At 47.3% G+C, this 23,755-nt stretch overlaps 1 protein-coding gene across 13 annotated transcripts in view; it reads left to right on the top strand.

Annotated features, from left to right (window-relative positions):
• Nucleotides 1–23,755, top strand: part of Agap1 (ArfGAP with GTPase domain, ankyrin repeat and PH domain 1) — a 435,843-nt gene that overhangs the window by 192,496 nt on the left and 219,592 nt on the right. For all 13 annotated transcript variants that reach the window (XM_021650398.2, XM_021650399.2, XM_021650400.2 and 10 more), the window contains 3 exons: nt 6,054–6,181; nt 7,476–7,631; nt 13,396–13,488. In XM_021650398.2, coding sequence (XP_021506073.1) covers nt 6,054–6,181; nt 7,476–7,631; nt 13,396–13,488 — 377 coding nt within the window. The remainder of the gene's footprint in view (nt 1–6,053; nt 6,182–7,475; nt 7,632–13,395; nt 13,489–23,755) is intronic.

The raw sequence follows: 23,755 nt of genomic DNA on the forward strand, positions 1-23,755 counted from the left end.
CAGGGCTGTACCATTCTGAGCTCATAGCCCCTTGCTCTTCCTATTCCGCAGATGGCGTCTGCTCCCCCTAGAGCAGAGGTTCTCTGCCTTCCTAATGCCGCAACCCTGTACTACAGCTCCTCAGGTTGTGGTGACCCCCAACCGTAAAGTTATTTTCATTGCTACTTCGTAACTGTAATTGTGTTTCTGCTATGAGTCCTAATGTAAATATTTTTTGGAGATGGAGGTTTGCCAAAGGGGTCATGACCCTGAGGTTGAGAGCTGCTCCTCTAGAACCCCATGGGAGTTTATCTGAGGGTCCTAGAGGAGATGGCAAGGCTTATGTGGTTGTGCTGAGACAGGGCCATCACAGGCGTGCAGAACCCACCCTTAAGCCATATAAGGTTTGTGTTACCAGAGCCACTGAAAGCCTAATCAGAGGAATGTCACAGTCAGATTTGCCCTGAAGAATAGGAGCCTGCAGCATGCTTGGGTCTCAGGCTGCAGTTAGGGGTCCTTTATAGGCTCTGTCCTAATCAGTTATGGGAAGTTAAGGGCTTGGTCAGGGTACTGACCTCAAAGATATATTTGGGAGCAGCTGTCGTGGTCAAAGCAGTGGTCAGCTGTGTCTTCTCTGTCCATGTCTGGGATGTGGAGCCTGAGGCCTGGGGCTGCTATAGAGGGAACTAAGAATGCAGAGGGGAGGAGGGCACAGGAACAGGGCAGTGTGGGCTTGTAAGTGCCCTGGCACAGTCAAGTCGGATGTTGTGCTGGCTGAGGTCCTGTAGCGTTAGAGCACAGGAAGGCCTCAGGACAGACTGCTGAGAACCGTCAGCACTGAGGTGGTTATTAAGCATGAATGTGCAGGAGCCTCCTGAGAGAGAATCTGGAGCTTGGAGCGGGCTGAGGACCAGAACCCTGGAACATCTTGTGAGAAGCCAAAAAAGGAGCTTGAGTTCCAGGAAGAGAGTGAGGCCAAGAACCTTGTGTGTTCTGGAAGCCCAGAAAAGAAAGGAATAGATGGGGTGGTCAGCCACAGCCAAAACTGCCCAGGGCTCATGTAGGAGGAACATGTGATCTGACCTCCAGGCAGTTACCAGGGAGCCTGGGCACCACACAGAGTCACAGAGGCAGACCTGCAAGGATCTGGGATCAGAAGTTGGGGAGGTGACCTCAGCCAAGGACACAGACTTGCAGCAAGGCTTCTAGAGAGAGGGGCCCGTGCCTCTGCTTGGTTGACAAACTATTGTGTTTATGACAAGCTTCTTTATGTCATAGAAGAGTTAGTCATAGAAGAGTTTGTTTGGGCTTACATTTCCAGAGGGATGTGTCCATCATGAGAAGGAAGTAACAGCCATGGTGGCTAGAGTAGCAAGCTGTCACACCTTGAACCGCAAACACAAGGCAGAAAGAGAACCAAAAGCAGCGTGAGTCTGTTAAACTCTTATAGTCTGCCTTGAGTAACCCACTTCTCCAACAGGGTCACATTCTCCTAAGCCTCCAAGCAGCGCTACCACCTGGGGACCAAGCCTTCAAATGCCTGAGACTGGGGGGGACATGGCTCATTTAATGTCACCGCAGTCAGTTATGGAAGTATAGAGATGGAGGAAGAGGTGCAGATCAAAGGATTGCCCAGCTCCTGTCCCTGGGATGTGTAGGCTGGGCTGGAGGTCCTGCCAGAGACCTGTAGTCATCGTCCGAGCTGCTGTCCTCATCTTTCTGGTTTTGGGTTCGCTTGTATTTGGGGTTGTACTTTGCTTTTTTGAGTTCGGATCTATCTTTGTGTAGCCCATGCTGGCCTAGAACTGGTATTTTCCTTCTGCCTCAGTCTTTGCAGGTTCTGCAAGACCAGTGAGCCACCTCACCTGGCTCCTGCTTCACCCTCTTTATCTGCTGGGTGGAGTGAGGTCATAGATCTCCCACCATGCTTAGCCTCCAGCCAGCTGAGACATGGAGAAATACCTTTTTGTGCATGGTCACAGGGCTGTAAGCTTGCTCTCCTGGTAGGACCAAGGAGATTCACGCTTTTGTGTGAATAAGCCAGTGATGTTATGGAAGAAGGTGTTTTTGATCAGGGCTGAGCAGAGCAGTCAATCTCAGCATTTTGGGTTGCTTTCTTGTTCAATAGAAAAATGTACAGTTTTTGGAGAGAGCAAATAAGTGCTTGCCAGTTTCTGTTGTTACAGTCTGTGACTTTTCCTAATTGGAGAGTGTAGCTATGTACTTGAATATGTGTTTAAGGATGTTATACATTAACCCCAATTAGGATGGAGGAGAACTTGTAAGACACTGGTCTACCTCCTCCACATAGTGGTGCCATTCTGACTTGCTCCTCCGCCTGAGCTTGACTGCTGTGAGCCTTGTGTGATTAAATCCATAGGTAAGACTAAAGGGATGGCCCAAGGGAGGTTTTTTTGTTTTCGCCCTATTGAAGTCCAAAGAGAAGCTAAACTATATAGGAAGCAGCTTTAAAGTGACTCTAAACAACCCCAAGGGGAAGAGAGGAATTGATGGGTCCTGTTTAGGTAAAAGGGCAGAGGGTTATCTCTGCCTAGGTGATAACTTTAAGACGGAGCACAGCACATAGCGTCCAGAAATTCCACCAAGAAGAGAGAATATTAAATACCAAAAACAACAACAAAAAGATTCTTTCGGGCTTGGGTGTTTGTGTGTTTGATGCAGAACACATAAAATGAGACATTTACATATTTATATTGATGTAAAATATGTAGTGGTATTGAAAGACCAAGATACTAACTAACTCAAAGAAAATGAGATCACCAGCCAGCAGAGTCTGGGGTTATATCTTATTGTAAACCTTCCAGCACTTAAATATTTCAAGTATCACCAATAATTACAGTTTCAAAGAGACAAGGCCTTACTTCCCGTCCCTGGTGGCCCATACCTTAGAGTCGTGATTAGGGAGAGGCCAAGCCCTCACCTGTTGGGATCAGGATACTCTGCTGCCCAGGTTTCCACATGGTCCTGTGATGATGGACATGGTCCTGTAATAGTATGCATGGTCCCTTCTTGACTAGAGTTGTCACTGTACTTTTTTTTTTTTTTTTACTCACCTAGTGACACTTTTAGGAAAATCTTTAACCAAGGTACCCAGGTATGGTGGTTTTTTTCCTCTCTGATACATAAAGCAGGTAACAGCAACAGCCGTTAGCAAATGATGTGGCTGTTAGCAAGAAGTTACTAATTAGTAAACACTCATTTTCCCTTAGATGAAGAAGGTGCCAAGTCCTGCAACACATGGCAGCCCCTCTGGACCTTCCCCCTTTCCTCATTAGAGTCATCCTTACCCAGATTCCTCTTTCCGTCATGAAGTAGATGTGCCCCTATTCTTACGTTTGTTTTTTTTTTTTTTAATAATCTTTCCAAAGTACTGACAACATCATAGAACAAAACATTTTAAGGTCATTTTCTTCCTTTTATTGGTGTGAGTTAGAAGGTCTAAAGAATAATGAGGAAATAGGTCAAACATAAAATAAGTGCAGTAAAAATGAGCACTCTGATTTGTTAGATGCTGTGTTAGGGTCTGTGTTTTGGTAAGGTTGGAAGAACAGTGGAAGGGAGTAGAGAGGCTTAGACCCTGTGCCACAGCCACACCCTGTGTGCAGTCACGCCCCATGCCGAAGCCACACCCCGTGCCGCAGCCACACGCCCTGTGCCGCCACCCATGTGGCCATGCTGTCAGGTGTGCTCTTTGTTTCTGAATACTTCCCAGTGCGTTCTAAGAAGGGTGGAAGGGAACTTGCATTCTGAGTTTCACACAATGACAGTTTACACAGCATTCTTGACTCAGTTTCCTAAACCTTCCCTTCTCATGGAAGACCTTCATAGCAGGTGTCCACAGCCATGTTGGAGCAGGTTTTGTGCCTCTCCTTTGTGGTCCATGGTAAAGTCATTGTGGGTCCAGAATGATGGGAACTCAGGCTAGAAGTAAAGCAAAAGTATGATCATCTGAACCTCCTTTTGCAAATGATTAGTCACCTGGTATGTTAGCTACTTTTTTGTTACAGTGACAGGTTCTGACAAAAGGAGAAACTTTGAGTGAGGATGGCTATTTTGACTGTTCCTGAGGAGATATGGCTCATCATGGCAGGGAAGGCATAGCAGCAGGAACATGGAGATGGACTTGGCAGTCAGGAAGCTGGCTGATCACATTTCATATGCACACAGGAAACAGATAGAGAAAAGGAAGTGGGGCTGGCCAATCACATTTCATCTGCACACAGGAAGCAGAGAGAGGCAAGGAAGTGGGGCTGGCTGATCACATTTCACCTGCACACAGAAAGCAGAGAGAGAAGGAAGTGGGGATGGCTGATCACATTTCACCTGCACACAGGAAGCAGAGAGAGGTAGTACAGGAAGTGGGATCAGGCTATAGAGTGTATCCTCCAACAGGGCCATTTTATAACTTTTCAAGAACCTCCCCAAATAGCACCAACAGCTAGGGAACCAAGTTTCAAACACAGAGTGACATTTCAGATTCAAACCACAGCTCCCATGCAGTTATGATATGGGGTTAATTTGGGGCTTGAAATTTCAGAACCTCCCTGTGACACTTATTTTGCAGCTCTTGGTCACTGGCCTTAGATTTTATTTTTGAGTTCGTGTAATGATTTCTCTTAAGGTAGTCTAATATACATTTCCAACGGTTCCTGATCAATACACCAATGGCTTTGAAATGATGGAGTGCCACAATATTCCTCTGTAATTTAAACATGATTAGCTGATGAAGGTTATGATCAATACATGGCGGGGAGATAAATTAATTGATACCATCCTTTCAGGGTGATGAGAAGCCTTTTGGAGGTGGGCCATGACTGATGAAGTGGCTGCTTCGTCTCTGGGAACCATTTTTTATAGATTGCATTTCCACTTTGTCACATTTAACGCTATCATTCATTTGCACAAAAGCCATGAGCTGTGGCCACACCAGTTTCTGCTTAACGTTGTGTTCATTTAGAAGCGAAATATCTGAACATCATGTGGCCTCTGCCTCTTGTACCATTGTCCTAGAGGGACAGTGTCTCAAAAGCAGCAGTGTGTGCAGAGGCTACACACTGAAGCTCCAGGTTTAATTCTAGTTGCTGCCCACAGACTTGCGTCTGTGCAGGTGCAAGCAGCTACTTTCCTGCAGTGACACCTATTGGTGTAAGAATGGTTTTCTAATCGTTGCCTTCCCTTGCAGTTAAATTCAATATGCTTCATCAGCAACCCTGTTTGCTGAGGGAAGTTATGGCTGGTTGAATTTATATTTGTATCGATTAAGATAAACTTCCAGTGTATGTGGTAGTATGTTAGAATTAAAGGGGAGGAGGGGTAGACGGTCCTTGATAGAATTACTCTTGCTTGAGTATAATTCTACCCAGTCTGTAAAGTTACAAGTCATTCTTTGGGAAAGCTTTCAAAGGGATTTGTTTACCTTTACTTATCTGAGATTACTCCTACACCAAGTACCTGGCAAATGTTATTCTGTTAGGATGGTAAGTGGTGGGTGAGTGCTCTTGTTGCACATTTGCGTCCATGAGGTGGTCCAAGCAGGCTGAGGCATCTCAGGAATCAGGACTGGGCTGTTCTTCACCCCATTCTCAAGTCACCTGATGGTACTAGGTGGCTGCCGCCACCAAAATCTCATCTGTACATTTCAGAGAGAATAAGCAAAAAGACAAGAATGGGCCAAAGAGAGCTCTCGCCTGAGGACAGGTCCTGAAAGCCACAAGAGTTTTCTGTTTTTGTCCCATTGGCCAAGACTTGCTTGTGCTCTAATCCTATTGGCCAGGGTTTGGTTATGCTCTAATCCCATTGGCCAGGGTTTGGTTATGCTCTAATCCCATTGGCCAGGGTTTGGTTATGCTCTAATCCCATTGTGCTTGTGTTCTAATCCTATTGGCCAAGGTTTGGTTGTGCTCTAATCCCATTGGCCAGGGTTTGGTTGTGCTTGGCCATGGGACTCAGAAGCCCTGGGAGATGTCATGATGAAACTCACTGTAGATGCAGGAATGGTCCACGTGTTAGAAGAGCGGCCTGACGTCAGTGTCTCCTGTCTCTGTGTCCACTAGTTGCCCAGAAGATTGTTGCCACGAGGAAGAAGCAGCAGCTGTCCATAGGCCCCTGCAAATCCTTACCCAACTCTCCAAGCCACTCCTCTGTGTGTTCTGCCCAGGTGTCAGCCGTGCACATCAGCCAGGTACGCAAGGCGGTGTGGGAGGTGAGGCAGTGAATGAGGGCCCAGGAGGGCTTGGGGCAGGGGGTGTGCACAGCCAGTCCAAAGCTGTCCACGTCCTTTCTTCTTTTCTTTTTTTTTTTTTTTTTTTTTCAGCTTTGTAAATAACAGCATGTCTGTAATTGACTTCCCATTTCCTTCAGAAGCTGCTGTGGCCAGGTGGGCTTTACGGAAGTCGGTCTTTAATGTTCTCTCTGCACCCTGCCTGCGTTGTGAAGCAGGCTGGCATGGGTGGTGCCAGCTGTGGCCTTTTGTCTTTGCTGTTGATTGAAACCACTGGCTTCACTTTTGGTGGGCTTGTAAGGGGACACAGTTGTGAGTAAATCTTACCAGCTAAAGAATGTACTTGCACTTAGATGGGGTGCTGGGCCATAACCAGCATCTCCTGTAGGCCCTGTAGAAGCTAGGCCTATCCCCTAACAACGGTTTGCTAAATTAGTAACTTGGAAGCAAAGTACTTGTCACAGGGATCCACCCAGGACCTGGTTAAGGAGTTGGTGGCTTTCTGGTCCCTGTTTTGCAGTCAGTCCTCCTGGGGCCAGTGTCTCATGGTGGCCACTCAGTTTGCCCCGGAAGCCATTGCCTTGGTGTGTTTATCCCTGGGGCTGAGGATGGGCCAGCCACACCCCTGGGCACCTTCACTATTGGTGTCTTCAACTTTTGAGTGACCAAAAAACATTTCAGGGTTGTACTGTGAGGCTTATCTAAGAATGTCTGCTTGTTGTTCTCAGTGGCCATTTTCTTTTCATCCCAGGAGGAACAGTGAAGTGTCCATAAGGCCACTTTTAACTGTGTCTTCATTGTTTTTTGAGGAAAAACAGTCACGGTGTTTTTTTGTTGTTGTTTTTTGTTTTTTTTTTTCCCTCAAAAAATTTTTTTTGAAAGCTCCTAGACCACTAGCTAGTCTCAGTAGTCTAGAGGTTTCAACAGGAGGATTGTTTCAAGTTCACGTCTAATGTGGGTTACAGAGTGAGTTTTAGGTCAGCCTACGCAACTGTCTGAAGAAGCCGAAAGAAATTCTCACGCTCCACTGTAGAGACCTCTGACATCCCTTTTCCTAGGCAAAGCCAGTCTTGCTTCCAGCAGCACTTGGTCCCAGCAAAGCTGGCCAGGTGAGGGAAGAGACACCTGTCTCACAGTCGCTTGCTCCTTGTCACTTGCTGTTTTTCTTGCTGTGGTCCCGTTTGTGTGATCTTTACGCCGCTTTATTAACAGAGCATTTTTGTGTGTTTATGCGTACGTTGTTGGTTTTTCACAGACAAGCAATGGCGGTGGGAGTCTAAGTGACTACTCTTCCTCTGTCCCCTCGACCCCGAGCACCAGCCAGAAGGAGCTTCGGATCGACGTCCCTCCCACTGCCAACACTCCAACGCCTGTCCGGAAGCAGTCCAAGCGCCGGTCCAACCTGTTCACAGTGAGTGTCCACCCTGTGGGCTCTCTCGGCCACGTGTCTGTCCCGGGGTCCAGTCATTTTTGTAGACTCCAGGCTAACTAATGAGAACCACAATGACTTGTGGAGTCTGAGGAAATTGTAAGAAGCAAAGGTTTGGGTCCTGAGGAGAATGTGAATTTTCCAGCAGGGACTGAGTGCGAATCCCGAGAAGTGTGTGCACAAACTTTACCCTCCAGGACTTTCGGGGTCTCGCACCTTAAACACTTACGTTAGATGTGGAGAGATGGTGAAGGTCTTAGGGAATTCCCATTTGCACATGACCAATCACAGAGAAGCCCTAGCCATGGCCCTGTTCACTTGCTGGGACTGACACAGTGGCGGGCATGAGGCTAGGACTTGCTTTTCCCTCAGTATCGCAACCCTACGCTTCTCTCTGGGGCTTCGAGGCACTCCCTGCCTTAGGCTTCCCTTGGACTTTCCTCACAGTCCTCCAGGGAGTGTCCTGGATTGGAAATGAACTTGGATTTAGTCCAAGGTGGGGCCAGCCATACCCATGTTTCTCAGCTCCTCAGGCTGATGAGTGCAGATACTCCCTGAACTACAGAGAAGGAAGCCCATGCAGATCTTTTGGCCTCTGGACTTGATCACTACTGATTTAATCACAAGAAAGTTTCTTATTCCTATCTTGACCTGAAGGAGGTCTCTCAGGAGTAGCTAGAACTTCATTGTCTGACATGATGTTTCCATTTGATGATGGCCAGCTGATGTTGTAGGTACCTTCTAGATTTGTGGGTGCTTGACTCTTTTCCACCATTTGTATGGCTGTCTTCGTGGTTAGGTCACTCACATTGATGACAGCAGGTCCCCTTTGAGTCAGCCCGTCCTTTTCTTTGCTGCCCTGGAGCATGCAGTGCTGGTGCAGTGCAGGCAGCTGTTTGACCTTAGACAAACCACTGGACCTCTGTGATCTGGGAGTAGCAATTGTGCAGTGGGGCTATCCATTGAGAGCACTCCCAGAGGGGCAGAGGAGCCTTCGTGGTGTTGTCTTTTTCTCATTGCTTTTGAAGCCATGAACATGGGCTCCAGTAATTTCCCTACAGGTCGTTTCGAGGATGCTGGGCGGGTCTGGGAGGACAGTGTTCTGGCTTCTACAAAGTGCAGGCAAGTATCGGATGTGCCTAAGTAGTGCACAGATATTAGGTGGTGAGTTAGAAAGTTCCTCACTGCACCAGCAGTCGCATAAGCTTAAGTTTCCAGCTGGATGCCCAGAGCCGTACCCTGGGTGAAGAAGGTGCCCCCTCTCCAAAACAGGCCTGCTCATTCACTTGTGACTCAATGCCACCTTTCCCCAAAAAGCAAACAAACAAACAAAACCCCAACAACAACAAACCAGTTGCCGAAGCCACAGCTCACTTCAGAGGCATTGGACAATAAGAAGACACTAGTTCAGGGGTGGTGGATGAAAAGTTTCTGGACCCCACACCACAGTATACAAATGACCATGGAGAGAAGGCCCGCCTGGGTTTCTGCCTAGTGCTAGTCCCATTAACTTTTGTTTCTACCATATAAAGAAATATGAAAAACAAGACATTTTACTTTAGACAGAACTACTTGTAAAGAGATTCTGTTCTCTCTGTCTAAAAAAAAGCCCAGGGCCTGGGTGATTGGTAGCTCATATGACCTGCTGAGGGTCTTGATTTTAAGACCTAAAGAAGAGGGGAAAGATAACTTTGCTCATAGCTGTTCTTCAGAGCTTTGTCCTTGCTCAGGGTCTAGGCGGTATGCTTGTGTCCAGAGCTGGTCACATTGAAAGAAAAACAGAGGCCAGGAAGCCACAGTGCTGCTGGCCTTATTTAGAGGAAGTGCAGGGGTGGTCAAGAATTAAGTGACTGAAGCTCTCTGTGAACTCCATCGTAATGATGGTGGTGTCTTAGAGTGCCTTTGGCTGTGTGTGTTAGACTTGTTAGCTCTCTTCCTCTTTAATGTCAGAAGACAGTTTAAGAGTAAAGCATCTAAAAAGTTGAATCCAGTTTCCCAGCTCGTGTTCATAGAACAGAGGTTTGGAGAGTCTAGTGCTGCCTTGGGTTTGTTCTGTGCCACTGAAGGAAAATCTAGCTGAAATTCCAGAAAAGTCCCACCGTATTGCTTATTCCCAGGTTTGGCTTTGGCATTGGGCAGAGTGGTGGTGGAGGTGGTGGTGAGCATTTTTGAGTTAAAGGACATGGAAACCTCGGCTCCACTAGATGTCAGTGTCAGACAAGCAATGAAAAGAAGGCGCATTAACTCTGAAACCTAAGCAATTAAGAAATCAGATTTTAATAGGTAACAGTCCACTTCTATCTTTAAACATGTCCAGGTTTAGAGTCTTCATTCCTGTCGCTATGGGTGACTTTTAATGAACGTTGTCAATGTGTGTGTGTGTTTAGGGCTGTGAACAGCTGTCCAGATGCAAGCGTCTCAGTTACCTCTCCCTGGAATGGGGGTGTGCAGGTGGGGGCACTGTCCACTTCGCTGTTAGCACATTCTGAAAAGGCTAGAGGTAATCCACAGGTGCGCAGTTCTTATCCTGTCCTCACACGTCTTGTAAAGTGGGTCTGTGCCACGCAGGGATAACATCTTCAGCCCTCAAGATGTTTTTATTTGCAAACATACAGGCTTTAAACAAATAAATCCCATGTATTTTGTATGAAAGTGTGTAAGTTAAATCACTGCAGTTGTAGGTGGTCATACATTACTTTGCAGTGACAACTATGTTTTACCAGTAAGAATTTAACTTGGGATCCTGTTTTGTTAATTTTTTATGTAAGGCCATTGCTTTGAGAAAGAAACATTAAAAGATTACCCATCAGATGCCTGCTTTAGAAATAGATTTTTATTTTTAAAGAACAGTTCATTTAGTAGCCTGAATTTAGTAGAATTTACATGTAGTTGAAATGTTTTATTAAATAATATTTTGAAATATATAAGAATTTTTAAAAAACCACCTACTTGCATTCTCTGTGATAATCATGAGATTGCGCAGTTGGCAGCTAGTACTTCATGAAGTACACATGTCCTCAGTGAAACCCTAAGCTACGCTCTGCGTTCCCCTGCCTCTGTTCTGGGGCTTGCCATTTATCTGACTAGGCATGTATGTCTTGCCTGCATTTGGGGTTGCTAAGCTAGCAAGACTCCTTAAGTTCTGTACGGTGTTGCTTTATGTCTTTTAAAGCTTTTAAAGAATTGTGTCTTCATGTGGTGTTTTTAAAAGCTTGCTGTGTTATGCTGATAGAATTAAACATAGCTAAGCACGCCAGTACCCAAAGATTATGCAGAACCTGGACCTACTCAGAGATGCTCACTGGAGAAAAAAAGGACAATGACATTTATAGCATAAAAGAATTGACACTTGGTGTCTCACAGAGAACAGGAGCCCTGAAGCCTGGCATAGTGCGTTCCATCTGCTCCTGCCTTACTGTTTGGAACAGGGAGAGCAGGCTCTGTGTGACGGGCAGAGATGGCAGCAGTGACTCCCTGTCCAGTGTACAGGGGATTGGCTGCCTCTGTGACTTTAGTTGTCACATATAAGGAGTTAGACATTTTTGAAATGAACTACATAATCCTTCCCTTCCTTCTGTCATTAGGGTCTATGGGGCTTAGTAGTCAGTTACTGTAAGCTTGAAGCAGTGGCTTGAAGCCTCCAGACTGGCATTGGGTGTGATAAACGCTGGTTCTGAAGACTGTGGCAGGTTGGATATAGCGATGGGCACCAAGGGCTGCCTGCAGCATCTAATGAGCAGTTTTGGCAGTGAGGCAGGAGGTGCACCACTGAAGACTCTCAAGGTGGGCAGGAGAGCAGAGAGACTTGCTGGGAATTCAGAGGCTCGGGTTTCACATCTAGTGGGTTGGTTGTGCTTTAGTTCTCCTTGAGTCAGTTTGTAGGTGGCAAATACGCCCGCCCCGCAGCTTTGTGGAGCTCGTTCTTTTAGTTCTACGGCACTTTCCTCCGCCAAAAAAAAAAAAAAAAAAGAAATTGCCATTGGAGGATTTTCTTTTTTCCAATGAGTACCCCAAGTTTCCATCTCATTTATCTCTGATTGTACAGAGCTTGGCTTCTGTTTCTTTACATGTTTGTAGCTGTGTGCAGCAACTCTGGCTGCTTCTTCCTCTTCCATGGAACCCAGAGTTCTGCTCTGAGAACATGACTGGGGACAGATGCGCCGCCTCTAGGAAAATGTTCATTTTTTAAAAAATGTTTGTTTTGTTAATTGTTCTGCTTAATGGAGAATAATGAAGATGGATTTTGAAGTTTAGGTATTTAGAAGTGATGAAGTTCCCAAAATGCCCTTACTGCTCTCCATTGATTCAAGATTTCCGGCTGGAAAGCTCTAGCCTTTGCCACAAACTGATGTGGGGGAAAGAATTGGCTGTGTGAAGTCTAGCTATGCATTACTAACTGAGGAGTAAAAAGTGAAGGCGTTTCCGTAGCACAGCTGAGATCCGTGATGAGGGCACACGGCATGGGGGCGCCGAGGAGGCATTTGATAAGTGCAGAAGTTCCTGCCATCAGCTAAGAGTGTGCTTTCTCATGTGCACTGCCCCGTGGCAGAACCAGCGCCTTTGAAGTGCCCAGGCTGAGTTGGTACCACAAGCACTTTTCTCTGGGTCTTCTGTCTGAATTTTGGCAGTGCCCGGCCCTGGAATCTTAAGTCCGTCCCGTCAGCCTTTGGCTGTTACTCTGTCTCGGAGCCTTGTCTCTCCGGCCACTGTTTCAGAAGCACCGTCTGCTTCGTCCCACTTCCTTTTGAATCTGAATTTCATTAGCTGCTCCCAGCAGTACCGGACACCACCGAGTCTCCCCGTTTCATATATCATCTGAGATTTGAAAAGCACAGGAAAATGTTTCTCCATTTTCAATATTGCGTGAGTAATGTTCCCATTGAAAAGTAATGGAGTGAAGTTGTCACTTGTCAGCACTGTTATTAAGGAGGACGAGTCTCAGATCTTTCTCTCATAATAGAATAAATCTGTCAGACAATCACCATGCTTACACTTGCTCATGCCAGCAAGAGATGGGCTGTGGACGGTGGTGCTCCTGCAGCTTTCCCCAGGTGCCCTCCTCCCGACACCAGCCAGCTTCTGGGCAGTTCACATTGCCACCAACAGTCCTTCCGAGATAATTGGCTCAGGAAACAGACAAACTAGCAAACAAACGGCTGCTCGTCGGCTCCCCGAATGTTGACATTTTGTCAAAAAGAGGTTTTCAGTTCTTGCGTCCGTTATCTTTTTGTTACACAGTGACTGCTTTAACTTTGAAATTGCTGTTTTCTAACCATCCAGAAGCAATTGAAGGAAACATTGCTTGCCCCTTTAAACGACTCATCTGGGGTAAAGCAGTAAGTCACACCGCTGAGTGGCTAATAGACTTTTTAGATCATCCAGACATTAATTTAATCCGTCCATTTCCATGGTGGGGCTCCCAGATAACCTGAGAGGGCCCCTCTCTTCTCAGCTATGCTAACTGCAGCTCTAGAGTGTGTTTTCTCGTTGGGCGTTGCTTTCCTGGACGGTCCATTGGTTCCTAGTAATTGCATTTTGAACTCTTTAAAAAAGAATTAAAAGATAATTTCGCAGTAGAAAAGTCAGGGGGAAAGTTTAGGGAATTGTCTTTGGAAGGATGAGTCAGTGCGGAGGAATGGGGGTGGCGGTCCCTGAATCCTGTTGGTGGGAGCTCTGCACACAGGGGCAAGACCCGTCTGGCAGCCACAGCCCTCGCCCAAATGCTAACTTTACTTTTGCTTTGCAGTCTAGAAAAGGGAGCGACCCAGACAAAGAGAAGAAAGGCCTGGAGAGCCGCGCGGACAGTATCGGGAGCGGGCGAGCCATCCCAATTAAACAGGTACACTTGTCCCCTTCCCCGCCCCGCTGGAGACGCCTCGGTGCGGCCGGGGAGGATGCTGGCTCGAGCACCAGGGTTTGTTTGATGTGCTCTGTCGATGAATGTACAAGTCACTCACTTGACATCAATTAGGAGGGGTTCCTGTGAGTATTAAAATGGGATCATTAGAATAAGAAGTGGGAAATGCAACAACAGCTCTAATGAAGTGAGGGCTGCCCGCCTGCATATGGAGTGTGTTTCCATGCCGCACCGGCTTCAAAGGCTGCCTTTGTAGCGCGGCTTTGATTGGGCCGCTGGCCGCCAGGCGACAGGGGTAAATCAGATCGCTGCAGAAGAACCCCTTGTGATCACAGGAATAGCCTGACGTGGCCCTAATTTGCTCTTGCAGACGGACATCTGAACACTGTTTCAGGCTGGTCTGTAACAACGAGGCAATTAGTTGTAATAATCATAGCTAGCGTGTCAGCTGTGCGCTCTTGTTTGTAATTTGCTAATGAAGGGATTGTAACTTTGATTAGGTTCAGTTTCATTTAGGCCTTATTATACACAGGAACATTTACAGCTGTAATGTGGGGCCTTAATTAAACTTCCCCATTACACAACAGGACTTGAATTCAAGCATTTGTTTTGGCCAATGTTGCTAGCCTGAAATGGGTTTTCATTAGCCCGGAAACCAGGTCCTAAATTACTTCACGTTCCTAGCAAGACACACTGGAATTCGCGTGTGACGTCTTTTGCTGCTTCATTTCCAAAACAATAAGAATAAAGAGTTCAACCCTGCTCAGCGCCTCTGGAAATGTCATCTTTTTGGTTGGTAAAGAAAGCCAGTTGGTTTAGAGCATCTGCTGTTTGGGTGGGGGCAGGGAATAGCTCTGCCTTCCATGGATGATGCTGCTGGCCCTCTGGTGGCTCTGGATGGCTTAGGGCGTCTGTCACCTCTTCTGTGGCTGTCCCCCACCCAGCCTCTCTTGGTCTGTGGGAATGGGCGCTGGCCACTGTGAGGGAATAAAAGAACATTCGCGCAGATACAGTGGGCTTGTGTCAGCAGAGCAGGGCTCACCTGTTTCCAGCTAATGGCCGCAGCCCTTGAGAGAAGCTGGGGCATTTGAGACCGAAGATGTGGGAGTTGAAGAGCCTCAGGATTTCTGAGAAACCACAAGTGCTGCACTTCCTCCCTCCAGCTGCAGACTATGTGTGCAGCTGAGTGTGCAGCTGAGTGGCCTGTGCATCACATACACCCTCTACCCACAGGCCAGTGTGACCCTTTGACCCAGGGGAGGGAGACCCAGAGGTGTCAGCCAAAGCTGTTGTGCTCCTTCTGCGTAGGCCCGCCCTTGCCATACTGGGCGACAAACTTAGGGACCATCTTACCATACCCCGAAGAAAAACCTTCACCTTCCGTGTGTTTACAAACAAGGCAAGAAGCCTTCCTGGTGATGGGTAGTGTTTTCCTTGTAAACAGCTTCATTACATCTGAGGGCCACATAGCTGTGCACTCATTTTGCGTGTTATCGTAATCTCACTCTACATAAAGCCATTTCAATGTATGATTTCTGAACAGTGTTATTTCATGTAGAGTCATAAAAATTACTTAGCTGCTTTTCATTGGCAGAACTGGTGCTTGGGGCATTGAAGATTATTGCTACCTAGTGCCCATCATCTTCCTGATTCCTGTCCTCCCCTGGCTTGGGGGGAGGCTCACTATCCCAGCAGGAAACTCATGGTGAGCCAGCCAGTGTAATGCTGGTGTAATGCTCATCTTTGGGCAGGGCCAGCTTTCCAGACTGAACTTGACAGTTTGCAAAGACTGGAGGTGACTGTCTAGTATAAAATGAGGGCTCTGCATTTCGTGGGAAGCCTTTCTCTCTTGGATGTTGCTGATATTCTTGTTGAAAAGTAAATCACGGTTCCCTTGTGACTCCTGGGTGCAGGGAGCACTCGATTTTCCCCCTCAGGTGTCCACAAGCGGGAAGCCATAGACCGACTCCCACGTGGTCTGCTCCCAGCCTTCCAATGCCCAGGCTGCACACCCCTCGTATGCAGTGTGGACCTGGAGCGGTCTGTCTTGAAAACACTCACGCCTAGACAATTCTGCAAAGGATGATAACATTCTAGCCAGACTGCAGGTTCTTGTCTGTGGTGTTCACGTCCCCATGTCAGAGGCACCGTACGCATTCTGTGGAGTGAGGTGCGGGTTGTAGGTGGCCTGGGAAGTTACAGTGACTGAATGCTGCCTGTGCCCTCGTTGTCAGGACACGAAGACCATTTGAGAGTAGCTACACTCCCTCCTGCCCGCACTCTGCCGTGGTGACCTCTGTATGGAAACATGATGGTTTAGGACAAAGCCTGAAGGGGACATCGCCTGCCTAGAGTGTTCTAAAAAGCCCTCGGGTGGATTCCTTAAATAAATGAACATTTAAATAAGGGCTTATTATCTATGTGTTTTGTTTGTTTGTTTTTATGGAGAGGCCTCTTTAACCCCTAGCAGAGCGGGGCCAAGAGGTGATGCTGTTCTCAAGTGAAATGCGAACAGGGTGAACGTTCTGGACCATAAAGCAAAGTGACTGTTTTAAAGATTTTTTTTTAATGTGTGTTTGTGTGTGTGTGTGTGTGTGTTTTATGTGTACCATGTACATGCAGGTACCCGCAGAGGCCAGAAGGTGGCATTGGAAACCCTGGATCTGGAGTTACAGGTGGTTGTGAGCCACCACAAGTTGGTGCTGGAAACCAAATTTGGGTCCTCTGCAAGAGCATCAGGTGGTCCTAATTACGTAAGCCATCTCTTCAGCCCCAAGTTTTACAGGTGTTAAATTAGACATGAGACCCCCCTCCTCGCGTCACGCAAAGGATCTTGTGCTACGTAGAGTGTGTCTAACGCTGTATCTGTACCAGCATGTTTCTTCAGGGATGCTGCAGGAATTGTGTGTCTGTCCTCAGGGAAAGCATTGCTGTTCGTTCGCAGCTACCTGTCCCATTCACATCCCTCTCACAAGCAACCGAGTCCTTGGTCTTCTGTGACCAGTTGAGACGGGTCAGAGCCCCATGTAGCTGCTGGGCCATTGGCCTCATGGCACAGGAGTCACTTGAGAAGCTCCTGTCCTTGAACCCTTCATGTTCCGCTCATTGCAGACTTTCTGCTCCTCCACAGGAATTATGGGAGTACATAGGGATTGAGTGGGCCAGTCTCCATGCCCTGTGGCCTCCCGCAGAGTTGTACTGGTTGCCCAGATGTGTGAGCTGCCTTCCCCTGCTTAGCTTGTAACAGGTAGGAGGCCAGGTCACCGTCACCTGTGACTTTGTTTATTTCTCTTCCCCCAATCAAAGGTTCCTCAACGAATAAGGAATTGATTCCTGGCTCTAATTTTATTTCTTCAGGATCCGGGCCCAGCTCTTCTTTTGTCCTGTCTGGGCACCCAGAGCAGATGGATTTAGAGAGTTCTGTTTCTTTTTTACTAATAGGATAGGGTCTATTCGAGTAGAAATGAAAAAGCAAAGCAAGAAAAATAAAAGCCAGCGGCCCAGCTCCGCGGCCAGTGGGCTTGTCACGTATTAATTTTTCATCGCTGTGGCAAGTTGTACATACATAATCACTTGATTGCAGTGGGAGTTAGGGAGCTCCTATGGTGTCATTTGCATAAATCTTGTTAAGTCAATGGCAGTTAATGAAGTACAAATGAGCCCGGAGAAGGTGACATGCAAATCGTGGGTGGCAGATGGGAGGTCTGTTTGGGGGACGGCAGCTGTGTACTCTCTTTTCTTCTTTCTCTTTAGCATTTTTTAATCTCTATATTTGAGTGCAGATACACAGCCCTAAGCCTCGGCCTCCTCCCCTTCCGCGGACTCCCAGCCAGGGCGCAGTGCTCATGCTGAGAGCCAGGGAAGGCAGGAGCTGCCTCACACCCACGTACACGTGAGTAGGTGGGAGGTCACTTTAGCCCGTCCCACTTCCATCGCTGACCGTGGGTCTCTGTCGGTGGAGACGGACAGCACAAGTCTCGGAGACTCCAAACCCCAGAATACAGTTTCTACTTAGGCGGCTTCTGTGTGGGGATCTTTGCTTCAGTCTTCATGCTGGCCAGCTGTAGATAGATAGGCTCTGAGTCCCAACCTGTGGTCTGCCAAGGTTGGCTTTGATGTTGAAGTCAGGCCCCAGTGAAAAGCCTGTCTTGTCAGTGCAGGGTCCCCACAGGCCGGAATCAGCTTTGCCTCGGGTGTCTTTGCTTGGAGATTTTGCAAAGCTCCTAACACCATTTCTGCCTTGTGCCTTTGGAAACGCTGGGCTTGTTATTTGATCCGTGGTTTTGATATTTTGAGAGGATCTGGATTTCACTGAAGAACCCTAAGGGGGGATGTGTAGAGAGCCAGAACCCTGCTGCAGGAGCCTGCCGAGCCCTCTCTTTCCACGTGGTTCTGCTCCTGCCGAGCCATCTCTTTCCACACGGTTCTGCTCCTGCCGAGCCCTCTCTTTCCACGTGGTTCTGCTCCTGCCGAGCCCTCTCTTTCCACACGGTTCTTGTCCTTGCGGTTTCTCCAGGCTGCTTCCAGCTCTTTGGATCTTCATCCTTCATCTCTGCTATGGCTTTAGAGACACAGCTCTGTAGCTGTCAAGAACCGATCCTGTGGCACTTAGCAGTGTCCTAAAGGGGTGGAGGCCTCAAGTCCTAGAGGCCTTTAATTCTCAGGGCAGTGTTTGCCCTAGTCCTACTATCATAGGGCTTCCTCCAACTTCTTACTCTGTCCAGGAGGCTTGAGTGATGGGGAGCTGTAATCCGTTTGAGTATTATGGGGTGTTAGTTACTTTTCTTATACTCCACAGAAGAACCTGAGGGAAGGAAGGGTTGTCAGCATCAGTCGTAGTTGCAGGGTGTGGTCCATGATGGCAGGAGTGTGGGACAGCTGACAAAGAGAGAGAAAGGCTGTGCTCAGTTCTCCCTTCCATTTCCTCCTTTTATTACCTGTGGAATCCCGCCCCACAGGGTGGTTGACCATGTTCAGTGGGGTTCTTTTCAGCAGGGTTTCTCCCTGGAAATGCTAACACAGACACACCCGGGGGTATGTGTCTTGGATGACAGTGAAAATGAAGCATCCCATTGTCACAGGCTGCTATCCTGTCACTGTGTGGCCCTGATGTCCCTATTACCTGCCAGTACAAGGAAAGACCATTTGGGAGAAACTTTGTGTTGGGCATAGTACAATACATAGTTTCAGTGCAAGAGGCTGCCTCTCCTGACCAGGAGTGTGAGCTGACTAGCCTGGTTATGTAGCTAGGGGTTGGGTGTTTCTGGGGTCACTTTCTGGGCCACCAGGGGAAGTGCTCCCCTTCTGGCCTACATGAGAATAGCAGAGGGCAGGCAGAGTCCTTCTGAGGCAAGTGGTCATGACTCGAGTGTGCCTTCTGCAGTGGCTGGTCCTCTCTAGGTGCCGGGGTGACCTGTCATGGAGAGAGTTCTCAAACAGGCAGGCTTCCCAAGGGCACTTGACCAGTAAAGGGGCTACCTGGCTGGCAGCTCGCCACTCAAGGCTGCCATGATAAAGGAAGAGCCTGTTAGATGGTCCATTTATTCACAGATATAAAAAAAAATTAAGAGTGTTTACAGTAAAGCCTTAGTAAAAGTTAAGACAGTAAGCTCAGAATTCTTTAAGTTTTCGAGTCATACAAGGGCATTTCCCCCTTTTTTTTTTTTTTGTGACTTTCCGTTCTGATGGTATTTAATAGCGTGTATAGCACCTGGCTTTGCCCAACCTGTTTAACTCCTGTCCCCAAGCCTCTGGGTGAAATGGGCCCCTCTGGTGTGTGTCAGAAACTTCTTATTTGGAAACAGCAACAGTGAGTCCCCTGGGGTCTGTGGGTTGTTTGCAACATGGAAGAGCATGGGGAATGCCTGCAGGCTCTGCACAGAGCAGGGTTGTGTTGTAGACCAGCGTAAAGGGAAACACTGAGCGCTTGCCAGGCATACGTCACACCCCTCATACCGACTCCCATCTCTCTGCTTAAAGAAGCAGCAGCAATTAGCCCCAGAGCTCCTGCACACCATCTGCAGTGGACTGCCCTGCCACACTCGGCGTGCTCACCCCTGACTGTGGATCCCTCTGTGGACCTGATCCACTGAGAAGGAGATATCCGAAGAAGTCTTCAGTGCTATCCATCCAAGGCTTTTCAAGAAAGGTGTCACGCAGTGGCATTTTTATCAGGTCATAGCAAAAGCACATTTTCCTTTTCTCCACCTCAGGAAGAAAATGTATTTTTAACTGAGTCACTAATGGCCAAGTTTTAAAGCCAAGTACACCATTTTCCCTTGATATCAACACTGACCGCTATAATTAAATATATAGAAGGCTGGTGAAGTTGAAAATTGACATGGAAGAGCTTGGGAAATATTTCATAGGTTTCCTCATTTCCTTCAAAGTACCTAACATCAGAATTGTTTGTCGACCAGGGGAAACGGAAACACTAAACACTTGCCATGTTACAGTCTTCCCACACCACATCAGACCCTCACCTGCCGTACATACTCCTGTCTCTCTGCCTGTGGCAACATCAGCATCAGCTTGGTGCCCCGTGTTCCTGAGTGTAGTCTGTCATGGGGTGCTGGCAGTGATGAGCTGAGTGATCAGTGTGTGCGAGGGAGGCTGCTGGTGTGTTAGGACATCATACTGCGTTACTTTAGAACCCAGTTAATGTCTGCCCTCCTGGGCCCTGTACAGTGACTATCTTGTGTAGGACCTGCGTAGCACATGGGCCAGATGAGGTGTATAGTATTACTACAGGCCCTGAGGTGGACAGGATAAGTCAAGGTTACAAGGTTGAGTCTGTAAATTGAGCATCTGTTTGCCAGGGGATGCTGATGATACAATGCCAGGATCCATACTTTGAGTTTCCCTTCTGACACCTTTGACACCATGGCACATGGGGTCTCTGGGCCCCTCACGTCTGAGCCTCAAAGTCTATCCCAGGATGGTATGTATGCTTTATGTCTGTAAGGTGTGGCATCTTCCCTGCTCTTTCCCCCAACACCTGTTGAATACTGAGGTCTTCCTCCTCCTCTGTGTACTCATGATGGAGTGCTGTCTCCCTGATGTCTGCAGAACAAGGAAGACATGGTGGAGGGCACAGAGGTGAGGGAGGTAATGGTGGAAGTGGTAATGATGGTGGTGGAAATGGTTTTACTGAGTTTGGTGACGGTACAGGTGGGAGTAATGGTGATGGAGGTGGTTTCAGTGAAGATGGAGCGATGATGGTGGTGTGCAAAGGTGGTATCGGTGGTGGTGATGAAAGTGAAGATAGTGGTGATGGTGGTGAAGATGTAGTGGTGATAGAATTGGTGGTGACAATGATGGAGGCGGCACCGATAGTTACAGTGATAGCGGTGGTAGTTGTGATGGTGGCAGTGATGACGGTGTAATGCGTTGGTGAGGAAGTGGTGGTGATGATGGTGATTCTTGTAGGGTGGAGGCGACAGTGGTGGCAGTAGCGTCGATTAAGTGTGTAAGTTGGTAGGGTGAGCACTTTTTCTTCCCTCAAATGAATCTTATATTCTTCTAAAAGAATCGGTTAACCTTGAAGAAGCTGTGCTGCGCATTGTTACACTTTAGAAACTGTATAATTTTTAACCCATCATCCTCTATATTTAACTCCGTTTCATGTATATAAGGTGCTATATTTGGATTACACAAGTGGCCATTCTCTGTCTGTTCTTCAAAGAATAAAAGCCTTTGTCAGTGGCCCAGAAATCATCTCAAACAACTGGTTTCTTTCAGCCTTTTGTACTTCTTAGAACTCATTTGGAAAAATTGTCTCTAAATAGATGTCTTCGTGCTCATCATTTTACTTAGAAAGGATTTTTAAATAATAAACCCACAGATTTAAATGACACTAGCCTATGGCTTTATTGCTAAAATGTTATGCAAATATTCAGTCTCCACCAACCACTTTGTTGGTTCTATAGAAAATTGCTTAAAAGTTTATAAGTATCTTGGCAGCTACATAAAAACACACAAGCCAAGATGCTTCTGATCTTTTTACCAGAATTTGGGGGCTCCCATGTGGCTCACCAGTTGATACTGAGGAAATCAGGGTCTGCTCTTGGGGTTATTTATCTCATTAATAAAAGAATTTAAGGATAGACTCAAAAGATGCATGAGGATATTTTTTAAACACCCCAGGCAAGCAACCTATAAACCTCAGCAGCTGCACAAGGAATAATGAAGGGAAGAAGCAAAAAAAAAAAAAAAAAGCCACGCTGTCCTGGGTGGCATGGAGGGCAGATATGGTGGAAAAGCTACCATGTGGCAGGAGGGGGTTTGGCGACAGAGTAAGGACATGCAGAGTGTTGAGGGAAGCATGCTGACCACACGGGTGGGAAGAAGAGAAGGAAACGTCACTGCCTTCCTCAGTTATTCAGAAGAGCAGGCAGACCCTTGAGGTCACGTGCCTCATAAGCGTGTGTGAAGGGCGTGCATTCTGGGAAGAGATCCCTCATGAAAGGACTGAGTTACCCCGCCTGCCTTTTTAGCATAGTTAAGGCAAGGCTGCCTTCCTAGAAGCGGACCCTTGGCTTCTGCTGGACCCTGCTCACCTGGAATATCACCACTCCACCCAGGCCAGAGACTGTCCTCTTCACTAGTTTCCCTAACTGCTCCAGCACTGTCTCAAGGAAGGACTTGGAAGAAAAGAACAGGAAGTAGATGATCTTGAGTAGAGGTCAGGCCCCTGTCTAAGGCAATGGAGACTTGAGACGTTGGGTTATGGTTTTATACCAAGGTGTAGCCTCTAACTGCATGATAACTAAACCGATTAAGCTTCATGTTAGATGCTCTGCTCTGCTTCTTGGAGGCTTCTTCTGAAGGCTTCTTGACGGACAAGTTTTCTTAACAAAAATACCTTAGAAAAACTCCTGGATAATTCTGTCCTAATAATCCCTCATCTAGAAATGTATTCCAAGAAAATAGTTTGAGGGGGGAAAGGTGAGAACAACCTAAGTAGTGAAAATTGTCCTAATAGAGTTTTCTCTGCAACTGACAGTTGGGTGTAGGTACCAGAGAAGGTCAAGGATTGGAGTATGGCCTACTGAGGTGTGCAGCCATTCAGTGGCTGCTTTGGACCCTCCTTGGAAATGGTGCAACTGTGCAATGAGAGACTTTAAATGAAAACAATAAGCTGTTATTTGTAAGAGTTACGGTGCACATTTAGTTTAGAAAAACAAAGAGGTTGACCTGAGATGGGATTAATGTTAAAACCTTTAACTTTTTGTTTGGAAATAATCTCAGTCTCAGAGAAAAAAGTTGCAAAGAGCACTGGGAGTTCCCATCCGCCATTCTGAAGCTCCCTTTAATGTGAGGTAATTTTTTCCCCCTGCTTTTTTTTTTTTTTTTTTCAAACCTCTCACAGTTTCCAAATCCAGTCCTATGTAAGGAGTCTAGGGACCTAATCAACCTTGACCCCTTTTCATCCCATAATTTAACCCAAGATTCGATCCCTCTTCCCAGGGTGTTGTTGCTGTGTGCACCTCACCACCTGCACTTTCAGGCAGTTCCCAGTCTTTCCTGCCATTCGCAACGACGACCCTGTGTTGCTCCACCTCCTTGGACCCTCTGATAGCTCTTGAATAGCTCCTGGGTGCGAGTGTGAGTCTCTGGCAGGGAGGACACAGAGCCCCTCCTCTGAACCAGTATCATAGTGTGCTTTTAAAACCTCAAAATTTACCCATTTTGGATATAGGGAAACTGTGCCCCAGGAAGAACAGACTGACCGAAGTTCTCATGGAGGCATGTTGGAGGCCCATCGTGACAAGCTTTTCCAGAGCTCTGTCCACAGTTAGCACTGTGGGCTGTTTCTTTGTCTTGTGTTCATATAAGGACATACATGAATAATGTTGCCCATCACAAGCAGATTTTGTTAACACTGTTGCTAGCCATTGTCTTGAGAGCTCCTGCTGGTTGAAGAAGGAAATAAATAGCCTGAGAAGACCTGCTTTTCACAGCAGAGCCCAGCTCCTGTGTGTGGGTCGTATCTAGCAGGCTTCCCCAGCCCCTCGGCAGCCCTGCAGTGAAAAGATACCCGTCCATAGATTTCACAGATGAGAAAGCCACATTTCTTCCGTGCTAGTCAAACCCAGTCTGCTTGCTCCCCAAACCTGCTAAGGCACCACTGAAACTTCACCAGTCATAAAGCCCTTGGCATAGCATGTGTCCAGAACAGCTTTGGAAGGGTTCTCTGGCTAGAGCTTGTAAGGAGCAGACTTGGCTGCATGATATGCATGTTTGAGGG

The sequence above is a fragment of the Meriones unguiculatus genome, chromosome 15, assembly GCF_030254825.1.
Source record: "Meriones unguiculatus strain TT.TT164.6M chromosome 15, Bangor_MerUng_6.1, whole genome shotgun sequence".
Taxonomy (NCBI): Eukaryota; Metazoa; Chordata; class Mammalia; order Rodentia; family Muridae; genus Meriones; species Meriones unguiculatus.